Raw genomic sequence first — 12233 nt, 5'->3', positions numbered from 1 at the left:
GGGAGGAGGGTTAGTGACTGTGACCCCTCCTCTCCCTCCCCCACTCCCTTGGGAGTTGAGCTCTACGTGTTTGTCTAGTCAGGGTAGACTGTAGACTCTTCGAGGCAGGGACCGTGTCTTTTTCCATATTTAATGTGCTTTGTTAACCACCATGTACACTGATGGCCTGGTATACAAATAAAGATAGACCTAGGGTGTCTGCTCTAGAAGATTCCAGCCAGTCAAGATGCTCAACTTTCAGTTAGTTCGGCTTTTTCCCAAAAAGGGGCAATAACATGTATTGAAGTGTGTGGTCAAGACATTTTAAGTAGGCTTGCCAACAGAGAGCACCATGATGCAATGAAAGAAGATAGGCCATTACCTACATCAGGGCATTCTTGCTGTAATATTTGGCCATGGTCAAATAATAGGCAGTCAGTTGACATTATTTGACTGATCAATTGACTGGCTTGTCGAGCTGATACGGTGTCCAGTTCTGGTGTCAACAATTCAAGAAGGATATTGATAAAACATGCCTTGTAGTGATAGACTTAAGGAGCTCAACCTGTTTTAACACAGAGAAGGTTACGGGGTGACTTGATCGCAGCCTATAAGTACCTGCCTGGGGAACAAATATTTGGTAACGGGCTCTTCAGTCGAGCAGACAAAGCTATGACAAGAGCCAATGGCTGGAAGTTGAAACTGGCCAAATTCAGGCTGGAAATAAGATGTACATTATTAACAGTGAGGGTAATTAACCATTGGAACAACTTTCCCAGGGTCGTGGCGGATTCTCCATCGCTGGAGATTTTTAAACAAGACTGGACGTTTTGTTGACTTGCTCTAGTTCAAACGGGAATTAATTCAGCTAGTCTGATCTCCTGTATAACACAGGCCGCCATAGGATTGCGCTGATCACCATGGTCCTTTCTGCCCTTGAGACCTATCAGTTTGTCAGTCGGTGAACTCTTTGATCCGTGTGGGCCATGTTCATTCTGGATCATTCTAGTTTTATAATCAGTAGACTCAGATTTTGCTGCAGCCATCTGCTCTGCATATGAACCTTCGCCTATTAACATGTCGCTTCCCCCCACCACCGTCCCCGGTCCCCAGAGCTGGGCCACAGCCAGGAAGAGGATCAGATCTTCACCTTCCTGCCACAGCAGGTGGAGCAGGGGCCCAGCTTCTTGGAGCCACTGAAGGACCAAGTAGCAGCGGAAGGCAGCAGTACCTGCCTCCAGTGTCACGTTGAAGGTAACTTCCTATGAAAGCCTGCAAGGCTGCTCCCCCCCTCAATGACTGAAGTCCTTGGAATGACCTTGGAGCATGTCCCCTGGCAGGGTGCTCACCCTCAGGGACAGGCTCTGCAGGGCCTAAATCACTCTTGTGCACGAATGGGGGCTGCACAGCTGTGTGCTTTGAACTCTCACAAGCTAAGCAGCATCGCTGCTTGGATGAGACTTTCTTGGGATACCTTGGTACCCTAGGAAAGGGGGCGTTGATGCACTAGGTGGTTATCTTGTACTGGACTAACACCTGGCATGGTGCTAGGCGCCATGCTGCTGAATGTGTCTGTCCCCGGTAGAGGACACAGCAGTGTGGCACTGGTTTGCAGGGTGGTTAGGGACCTGAGAGGCTGTGATGTGACACCAACTTGGGAGACCCAGTAGGGTCAAATAAATGTCCCAAAATTCTGGGTGGCCTGGTGGACCTTTGACCCATCACTGTGGCCTTCTTCCCTGGCAGGTTTTCCCCACCCGGAGGTGACGTGGCTCTGGAACAATGCCCCTATCCAGGAATCTCCCCGGCTCCGCATAGAGGAGGAGGAGGATGGAAGCTGCTCCCTTGCCATTGCGAGGCTCTCGGTGGAGGACACGGGGCACTACGTGTGCAGGGCCACCAGTGCCCTAGGGCAGACAGAATGCAGTGCCAGGCTGACTGTACAGAGAGGCAGCAACACGCAGACGCCAAATGCAGAGGAGGGCCCTGGCACTGACCAGCCGTGAGAGCAGCAGGCCCTGGGCTCTCTGCCCGGCATTGGCGGCATGGCTTACAGGAGGCGCTTTGCTTCCAGGCTGGCTCTTTCCCTCATCCCTCGTTACTTTTAACTGCATTGCTGGGCTCCGGGAGTGAACCTTGCTGCGCTCTGCTTCCCACTGGGCCAGGACATGGCAGGCAGCCACAGAGTGGACAAGAAGGGCCCAATCCTGCAGTCCCCAAACAGGCAAATCCCCAGTCAATCCATTTCAGTGTGCAGGGAGTCTGGCCTGTGAGGACGGCAGGATCGAGCCTGAAGTGCCTAGACCAGCTTCTCTGCTTCCACTTCCTCTCTGCCAGGCTGGGAACTCCCAGCTGCAGCGTGGACACCCCCAGGGCTGAGCTGCCCTCTGGAGGACACCCCGTCCCCGCCCTCAGCCCCACACGGTGCCCTGGGGAGCAGGAGCGGGGGAGGCAGTGGGTGGGGGGCTGGTGCTGCCCGCCTAAGGAGGGCTCTGTCTCCCTTGGCAGTCTGAGTCCCAGGGTGGGCTCCAGGCCCCTGCCGCCCACACCCGGAGCCCAGGACCCCCACAGCTCCAGCAGGCGGGGGTTGGGGGGTGATGCTGGCTGGGCTCTGGGGTGCTGCTGGTGCAACAGCTCACGTGCCTCTGCCAGGGCGACTCCCTGCTGTGAGCGTCTCAGGCAGGAGTGAGGGGCGACGGGAGAGAAGAATCACTCCATCCCCCGCTCTCCCTGCAGCGCGTTGCTCTTGGCCCCAGCAGGCGGGGGGGGGGGGGGAGGGCTGCGGGATCATTGTCCCCTCTCACAGCACACAGCTCTGGCTGGGGGTCTCAGCGGTAGGCATCCCCCTCCCTCAGCCTCCTGTGCTGAGAGGCAGATGGTGCCCTTAGGGAATGTTTGCCCCCCACTGCTCTCTTATTGCCATCTCTGGGGGGGAGGGGGCATTTCCCCCTCTCGCTGTCTGTCCTACAAGGGTGTCCTTCCCTTTGAAGAGTAGAGCACCCCCTCCTGGCCCTTTCTCAGCCTCCTCACACCCTTTGGGGTGGGCCTCAGGGGATGTGTCTTCCCACAGTTCTGTCTCAGGGTGGGGGGGAAGGGGCAAATATTCTCTCCCTGGCTGGATCTCTCAGGCTGAGCTGCTGATTAAAGGACAGTGTCCGTCCCCCCCCCGCATCCCCTCCTCCCATCAGAGTGACAGGCCAGATCCTCGGCCAGCTCTGTGGAAATCAGGGCCCGTTGGTTCCATGCCCCTTTGCCTCATTTCCCCTTCAGCTCTGAGTCCGTCCCCTGCCCTCTGCCCCTCTCTGATGCTTGTCTCAGGAGGCAACAGCCTGGGTCAGTGCTCAGTGCAGAAAACACGACCGCTACCCTGCTGCAGCTGAGGCGGGGACACGCTCCGTGTGTCACATGCTTGTAGGAGCTGGCAGTGCCGCTGGAATCAGCAATCATTGGCCCCATCAGATGACAAACCCTCGTCACCCTGGCCCACATCGTGTGACTAGGGCCAACACGTCAAGTCCAGCTTGTTCCAGCACCCTGCCTGTCACACCATTCACTCCCCTTCCCCCCAGCTACGCTCGCCCGCTGCCCAGGAGATCATAACCAGCCAGCAAGGCCTGCTCCAGCAATAAGACAGAAACAGAGAAAGAACAATACTTCTGGGCCAGGGCTCCTTTCAAACAGCCCTTGCAACGAGCAGCCTGCCTGTGTCTGAAGCAGGGAGCTACAGGCTGGTCTATGGGATTCATGAACCCCACACGCCCCGCCACTGACCCGCACTGCAGCCCCCCCCGGATTTCCAGTTCAGTTTAATGAAGAGAAGATTTTGGGGTAACTCGATCCCAGTCTATAAGTACCTGCGTGGGGAACAGATATTTAATAATGGGCTCTTTAGTCTAGGAGAAAAAGTGTAACACGATCCAGGGGCTAGAAGCTGAAGCTTGAGAAATTCAAACGGGAAATAAGATGTAAATTTTTAACAGAGTCATAGACCACTGGAGCAGTTTCTCAAGCATTGTGGTGGATTTGCCATCCCTGACAATTTTTTAAATCCAGACTGGATGTTTTTTCTAGCAGATCTGCTCTCGGGGTTATTTCGGGGCAGGGCTCCAGCCTCTGTTATACAGGGGGTCAGACTGGATGGTCACCGTGGTTCCTTCTGGCCTTGGGATCTATTAACTTTACACCCCAAGGGCTCCATGGGCTGTTCACATGGCCCATTAGCTTTGGTTTTTCTCAGGAATGTCTCAGTGTTTATTACCATTTTAAAAAAAAGGGTGAAAATTGATGCAAAAATTAGCGTCACAGTTTGCTGGCTACATTTCAGGGTTGACCTTGGGGGATGGGAGAACAGAAAAAACAGAGTAACAAATCGAAAAAAGTACAAGAGCTTCTGCCCCGGCTCCCTGCCCCAGCTAGAGAGGTGGCAGCTGTGACCCAGGCTCCTTAGCAGACGCTCCCTTGGTCTTTGCAAACAACTCACTCATCTCCGATGTGCCACGCTCACTACAACACATACAGCTTGCAGGGTATTTATCCGTCTCAACAGAAGATGGGCGGGATCAGCAAGGAAAGCTACCCCTTGGCTGTCAGAAAGCGCAGGGAAAAATGAGAAAGGCCAAAAGCCAAGAAGAGCTGAGCCTTGCAAATGGAATTAAAACCAACAGTAAAATGTTCTTTCGCCATGTAAATAAAAAGAAATCAAGGAAAGAAAACGTGGGGCTGCTAAACAGTGAGATTAAAGATAATCTAGGCCTGGCCCAACACCTCAACACATACTTTGCCTCCGTTTTTAATAAGGGTAATGAGGAGCTGAGGATTAGCGGCAGGGTTGGTAATGGAAACGAGGACATGGCAGTAGAAATTACCACATGGGAGGTGGCAGTCAAACTCAAACAGCTTAATGGGACTAAATTTGGGGGACCCAGATAATCGCCACCCAAAAATATTAACTAACAGACCTGGCACATGGAAGTGCAAGCCCAATAGCAAGGAGGGATAGCTCAGTGGTTTGACCATTGGCCTACTAAACCCAGGGTTGTGAGTTCAATCCTTGAGGGGGCCATTTAGGAATCTGGGGCAAAAATTGGGGATTGGCTCTGCTTTGAGCAAGGGGTTGGACTAGATACCTCCTGAGGTCCATTCCAACCCTGAGATTGTGTGATTTTTAATGAACCTGTAAACTTGGGGGTTGTACCCTATGACTGGAGAATTGCTAATATAGTTCCTATTTTTAAGAAAGGGAAAGGAAAAAAGTGATCCAGGAGATTACAGGCTTGTTAGTTTGACCTGAATTGTATGCAAGGTCTTGGAACAAATTTTGAAAGAGAAAATTGTTAAGGCCATAGAGGTAAACGGTAATTGGGATAAAATAAAAGAGGGTTTTACAAAAGGTAGATCTTGCTAGACCAACCGGCTCGCCTTCTTTGAGACAATAATTGATTTTTTAGACAAAGGAAACGCAGTAGAACTAATCTACCTTCATTTCAGGAAGGCGTTTGATACAGTTCCACATGGGAAATTAATTAAATTGGAGACGATGGGGATTAATATGAGAACTGAAAGGTGGATAAGGAACTGATTAAAGGGGAGACTACAGTGGGTCATACTGAAAGGTGAACTGTCAGGCTGGAGGGTAGTTACTAGTGGAGTTACTCAGGAATCAGTCCTGGGACCAACCTTATTTAACATTTTTATTAATGACCTTGGCACAAAAAGTGGGAGTGCATTTTGTTTTGTATCGTAACCATTTGTTTCCACCACACCTCCTTGTTTCTAGTTAACTCTCCATTCTTTCTTAAATAAATACACCACCTTTTGTGTTCTTAGACGTGCTGTGTGTGACGTAGGAGCGGCGGGGGGGAGTTCAAGGTAAAGCTGTCAACTGGGGCCCACTGCTCCTTTGGGAGCCGAGGAGCTGGGATTTCTGAGAGTAGCCAGTGTCAGGGATACCACAGGGCAGCGATTCAAAGGGACTGGTGTGCGTTTCTTCACGACAGGGCTGGCCTAGCCCAGCGGAGGGGGCTTGGAGGGCTGATGGGCTGGTGGTGTTAGGGTGCTAACACCCAGGCAAGGCTCCCTCCCACTGGAGGAGCAAACGGCTCAGTAACCTGGAGGGCCCAGCTCACTGAGCCACCGTCTCTCCTCCTGGAGTGGGCTCAGAAGTGGAAGAGATGGAGAAAGCGAGGGCGCCATCTCCTCATGCTGCCTCCTCCACCTCTCCTGCTCTGGACCGACTCCGGAAGGAGACCTGGCAGCTCGGTTTCCTGGGCTGCCACCTCTCCTTCCAGAGCGAGGAGCGGGGTCTTGGGGGAGGGTCCACCTGTGGTCTGCTCAGGTTCCTGAGCCACCAACTCCCGTTCCAGGGAGATCCCCCTGGCATCCAGACCCAGCTCCCACCTCTGGAATGAGAGGTGGCAGCTTGGTAACCAGATCTGCCTGGGTTCCTGAACCACCAGCTCTCCTTCTGGAGCAGGGAGCCGGGTCTGGGGAGCTCCACACACCTTATTTGAGGCCTTGACTATTGATGTACACATACATGCGCATCTTCCACTACCCGGCCTTACTTTAGCGGACCACTTCACAGTTACACAGAGCAGTGTTTTCCCCAGGAATTGAAATTAGGGGGGGTGTTGGAATAATCGGGGGGATGAGGGCCGATGAGGGGTGAGACCATGAGGATGAAGGTGGGATGTATGGCACCATAGTAAAAACTGAAAAATGTTTCACAATCATTTTATTAGATTTAACTCATGTTTTAAAATCATCACAAAAATTAAAGTTGGCTACTCAAGCCTACTACGAAGCACGACAACTACGTCCTTCTTGGTTTCTTGTAATTTTGCACAACTCTTTGGTGTCTTCTTGTGTGTCCGTTACTTCCAGTCCTTCATGATATGCTCATGATCAGACAGAAGGTGACTTCTTTCAGCACACAAAATCCTATTCAAAGAGGAAGAAGAATGCTCAAATGTAGCTGTTGTGACTGGGAGTAGCAAGAGATGTATACCTACTTCTTTCATCCCAGGAAACATAGCACAAAAATTGTGTCGAACCACGAGCGATGATAAAGAAGCTGAAGTTAAATCTTCATTCGTTCATCATCTGATATTCCACTCTGTGTTCAAAATTCTCTATTCTGTCCTGAGCACATGGCAGCCCCATTGCTGGTAGTGAGTGCCTCACTCCACTCAACTGTCGGTGTTTTACAAGACAGGCATCTGTGAAAGCTACATGGAGGCTGAGTAGAATCCAGAAATCGCTGTTGTAGATTTGTAAGAATCAAGTCTGGGTACTTTTTCAGCTGGCTTAACAACCACTTCTTACCCTCTTCACTTAAGGACCTTCATTAGTCAACTTCTAGACTGAAGTCTTTGCTTCTTCCAGTACATTTTCAATGGATATCTCTGATTGATCCAAGGGTAGCTTCTATTGCTGGACAAAGATCTATTACTGTTGTAGCAGATGCCTAGATGACATTGTTTAATGACCCAAGTGGTTTCAACAGTAGACTTACAAGAGAGAGAAGGGCGATAGTCTTCTCTGAACTTAGTAACATACGTAATCCACCAGCCTCGCTACTTAGATCCGTCCTATCTTGGTGGATACTTTCCAAAGCCAGTAATAATGGTTGCAGTAATTTTAAGACAACAGCCAAGAATCGCTCATGAGAAAGGTAGCAGGTTTTCCCAGGTTGGACTAATTTGAATTTCAATCCCAGTGTATCTTCTATTTGTTTCCAAGACATTCAGTCCTTTTGGACTCTTGCTGAAAAAAGAGAGTATAAAAAAAGCCATTCAATGTGTGGCTTTTTAATGTCTCTTTAAGATTCTGCAGCTTGTACTGGTGCTAGCTGGAGTAGATGGCTTCTGCAGTGTGTATAGGAGAGATTAGGGTTACACTGTTCTCTGAGCAAAGCTTGTACTCCACTATGTTTTCCACACAAGTTTATAGCTCCATCAAATGCACAAGCAGCCATCTGTTTGGGGTCCATTTGACAAGTATTTAACTCTTCTAAGATGTCAAAGATGCAGCTGATGTGTCTTCTATAACCTGAGCATCTAGAATGCATCTACCGGTCTACCACGGACTTCAAGATAGCATACGCAATGACTTAATACTTGATGCCTGTTTGCATTGCATTGGTGCTTCATCAGCCATGTATGCACATATTTTGAATATGGTGAGAGAGTTCTTCACTTTTCCAACTGTGGAGTCTTTCATTCTTGCAGCACATGCTTCTAGAGAGTCAGCTGAGTTTTTTCAGAAAGATAGCGAGCATTTGCCAGTCTTGTTCGAAACCAGTGTCCAACTTCCACTTAACATTGGCCTCCAGTTTGCAGTGTGTGGTATCTCTTGCTTAAATAGAAAGTATAATGCAACAGCCATGTTGGTTCACATAAACTGAGTTGTGTCTCCAGCATTCTTAACAGCCTCATTACGTTCTTCTAAAATTGGCTTTGACAGTGACTAGCTTATAAGGCTTTCTGCATGTTGATGGAGTCCAGAGGCATGGTGTTTTGCAGCCTTTTCATATAGGTTGCCAGTATTGGCTTAGTTGATCGGCTTAGCTTGAATTGGCTTAGCTTGAATACTGCGTGCAGTTCTGGTCACCCCATCTCAAAAAAAGATATATTGGAATTGGAAATGGTACAGAGAAGGGCAACAAAAATTATTAGAGGTATGGAACAGATTCCATAGGAGGAGAGATTAAAAAGACTGGGACTTTTCAGTTGGGAAAAGAGACGACTAAGGGGGGATATGATAGAGGCTTATAAAATCATGACTGGTGTGGAGAAAATGAATAAGGAAGTGTTATTTACCCCTTCACTTAACACAAGAACCAGGGGTCACCCAATGAAATTAATAGGCAGCAAGTTTAAAACAAACAAAAGGAAGTATTTCTTCACACAACACACGGTTACCCATGGAACTTTTTGCCAGGGAAGTTGTGAAGGCCAAAACAGGGTTCAAACAGGGTTCAAAAAAAAGAACTAGATAACTTCATGGAGCATAGGTCCATCAATGGCTATTAGCCAGGATGGCCCGGGATGCAACACAATGCTCTGAGTGTCCCTAGCTTCTGTTTGCCAGAAGCTGGGAATGGGTGACAGGGGATGGATCACTTGATAATTCCCTGTTCTGTTCATTCCCTCTGAAGCCTCTGGAATAGTCACTGTCGGAAGACAGGATATTGGGATAGATGGACCATTGATAAGACCCAATATGGCCGTTCTCACATAAAAATATTTATAATAATAAAAAAGTTTAGTACAAAATCTCCAAGATAATGACCTCTTGAGATAGCGATGATGTGAAATAACGACCTTGGCAAATAATACATTTTTAAAATCTTGGCCTACTAGGAAACATATATTTATATAAATTTCCCAGTCACAAATCTAGCATTCTGTAGCAAAGCCACTAAAACGTGGTCCAATGCTCTGGCCGAGGTTTGTTATGCCACTGTTCACTCTACCACTCCATCCCCCATGGCCCTGCACTGTCACGTTCTCCTGCCACTGTGACCTCTGCGAGTTGGTCTCTCATGGTTCCACCCAGCTCTCAGTGAGTTCAGCTCGCAGTTGGGCAAGCTCGCTGCTATGCAGGCTGGGCTGTCTCTTCCACAGAAACACTGTCCTGCAGCAGGTCTGAGCACTTTGACCTGATTCTCAGTGATTTCAGCTCTAGTGTCACTTCAACCAAAAGACTCTCTATGGAGCCTAATCCGCTCTCTCTCTAAACAGGAGAGAGGGGCAGGTCAACTAGTGCCTGTGACTGTTAGGCAGAGCCCAGCCCACCAAGCAAACCACCTGTCCCCATCCTCTCTCTCTTTGCTCGGATCTGGCATCCAAACCTCCTGCTTAGCAAGTGCAGTTCAGTTGCGGGTGACCAGGGCTTAATCTGTAAGGAAAGAGGTGCCGGGGCTCAGGCAAGTTACTTTCATAACTGACGTGACAAGTCCAGAGGTCCCAGGGCTCTGAACGGCCAAGCCTAGAGGTGCCGGGGTTCAGCCCTGGCAAGCCCTGGCACAAATTAAGCATGGAGGGAGACCCCCTCATTCCGTCAGGCTAAGCCCAGGTCTGCTGCCCTTTACTCCTGCAATCAGGAGAACAACAGTTCATGACCCCCACATTGAATGCTACAGGGATTTGTAACCCAACACCAGCCAAAACTGATCCCTTGGGCAGCACAGCTCTGTCCACTGACACCTAGGCAGAGTAGGTGTGTTCATGTAAATACGGTCTGGTCCTGAAGCCTTTCCACCCTCCACTGGCTCATCACCGGCTGTCACGGGAGAGCTGATTCAGACCTTGCTTACAAATCATAATGTGAAATTATTAGGTAGGCCAATATAGCCAAAACAAGTGTGCCAACATTGTTGTAAATAACAGCTGTGTGAGGAAGCCAGTCTTTGTTCACACTTTTCAAATCCATTCTGCTGTCTCAGGTACAAATATTTTCTCATACACTGTAACTGCTTTCAAAGTGTGGATTAATGTTTCAATTTCAATTCAAATTTCCAACCAACAACTAAATTGGCAACACTGCATGTAACTGCAGGGGGGGAATTCAGGGGAGGGGTCTAGGGAAATCCCTGACAGACTAATTTATTAACATACACACCGTCACCTAATGGAATGCATTGGATTTCCTCAGCAATCAGTATTTTCATGTATTTCAGGGGGCCACAATTTGGGTGAAAATTGCCACCCCCGCCCACCCCGGAATAATAGCTTTTGTAAAACCTGGGAAATTTTCAATTAAAAAAAAATCATCAAAACCTGAAGCCGAAGAGCCCTACCTGTTCCTTACTTCCAAACTTTCCACACACAAACACAGGCAGGAGAATTACGTGTCCAGGGCAAACCCCTCCCTTTGTCCGCAGGACAGAAGCTGTCCTCTCAAACAGAGCAGGCCTGGGCACTTTGAACACCGATTCAGCTGTGCCAAAGTGCAGGCTGTTCGGATCTGAGGTCCTGCTCTGGGGCCCATCCCGCCCGTCTGCCATGGTAGAGATGGGAAGGAGCAAAGGAAAACGATTCAGAGCCATTCTCTCAGCGAAGCAGTTCTCCCACCTCCACCCTTGGTGTCTTTATGAGAAGGGAGAAGAGCAAGACAAGCACATTCGAGGAAGAGGAAGTTAGCAGACTTGTCCCAGGTCACTGACCCCTCTCATCCTCCCCTCCCTGCAAGCTGGGGAAGAAAATACTCAGCCACTCTTCAGCTCAACGGAAACTCCCCTTGCTTCCTTGGGACGCTTCGCGATTGAGTGGACAATTTTGGCAATGACCAGATTTAGGATGACGCCTCTGGCCAAACCAGGCAGCCCACATGCCAGGAGCCAGAACAGCGGCCACGGCCCCACCACTTTTTACCTGCCATAAAGGCAGTACAAGGGCAGGGGTGATGCAGGGTCACAGTTTGATTGCTGGTAGCCTCTTTCCCCCCTTTTAAGAAGCTTTTGCTGCTCCTGCCAGGACCCACAGGTCTTGAACCGTAGGCCACAGGGTGCTTAAGTACCAGTCAGCTCCAGCCTGCCACCCAGTGACCTGCTAGCAGCCGCTAGAGCAGGAGCTGAACCGTGAGGGAGCACTCCACTCCTGGAGCCTGATTGGCAGGATGCTGGGGGGCCAGACTGGTTCGCAGCGTCTCTATAAACCCAGCACAGGACCAGGAAGACGTCCTTGCAGCTGGGATTGACCCTGCTCCTGCTCTGATCTCTGGGTAGCCTGACCTGGCTGCCTCCTGGTGTCTGACTTGTGGTTCCAATCTCCAGTTTGCGCCTGCCTCTGACGCCCTGGTATCCCAAGCCCCCCGCCTGCTTTGAGATCTGCTCCAATGTGACCCACACATACTCCCGCTGTCTTTGTATTGAACAGGGGCTACCTACAGCCCCCGCCCTGCACACCACAGCTGCTACATTGGACACCTCCTGCTACTCCTTTGCCCTCCTGCACACAATGGCCACGAACACTGTACTGCCACTTGCCCTCCATTAACCCCACAGACCTCACGCTTCTCCCACCGCACTGCTGACAAGCCCCATGGCAAGAAAATCCCTGTGCCCCCCTGCTGACCTGCCCCACACAGCGCAGCTCTGGACAGGGGCAAGCTGGCTCTGCTGAGGCTCAGGCTCCCTTCTTTCCTATGATCACACGCACAGGGTCAGGGAGAGGGGCACCCCTCACCTGGGCATGGCCCTGCCACATTGTCTCATTTCACAATCGCCGTTCTGCCAAACTGCTCCTCCGCCC

General features: G+C 50.1%; 1 protein-coding gene across 4 annotated transcripts in view; it reads left to right on the top strand.

Annotated features, from left to right (window-relative positions):
* Window positions 1-5804, top strand: part of LOC102943755 (myosin light chain kinase, smooth muscle) — a 28173-nt gene extending 22369 nt beyond the window's left edge. For all 4 annotated transcript variants that reach the window (XM_043536969.1, XM_043536970.1, XM_043536972.1 and 1 more), the window contains 2 exons: window positions 1093-1233; window positions 1726-5804. In XM_043536969.1, coding sequence (XP_043392904.1) covers window positions 1093-1233; window positions 1726-1985 — 401 coding nt within the window. In that variant the 3' untranslated portion in view covers window positions 1986-5804. The remainder of the gene's footprint in view (window positions 1-1092; window positions 1234-1725) is intronic.
* The last annotated feature ends 6429 nt before the right edge of the window (window positions 5805-12233 follow it).

The sequence above is a fragment of the Chelonia mydas genome, chromosome 27 (genome assembly GCF_015237465.2).
Source record: "Chelonia mydas isolate rCheMyd1 chromosome 27, rCheMyd1.pri.v2, whole genome shotgun sequence".
Classification (NCBI taxonomy): domain Eukaryota; kingdom Metazoa; phylum Chordata; order Testudines; family Cheloniidae; genus Chelonia; species Chelonia mydas.
The sequence above is the reverse complement of the archived record's forward strand: the minus strand, read 5'-3'. Positions and strand labels throughout refer to the sequence as shown.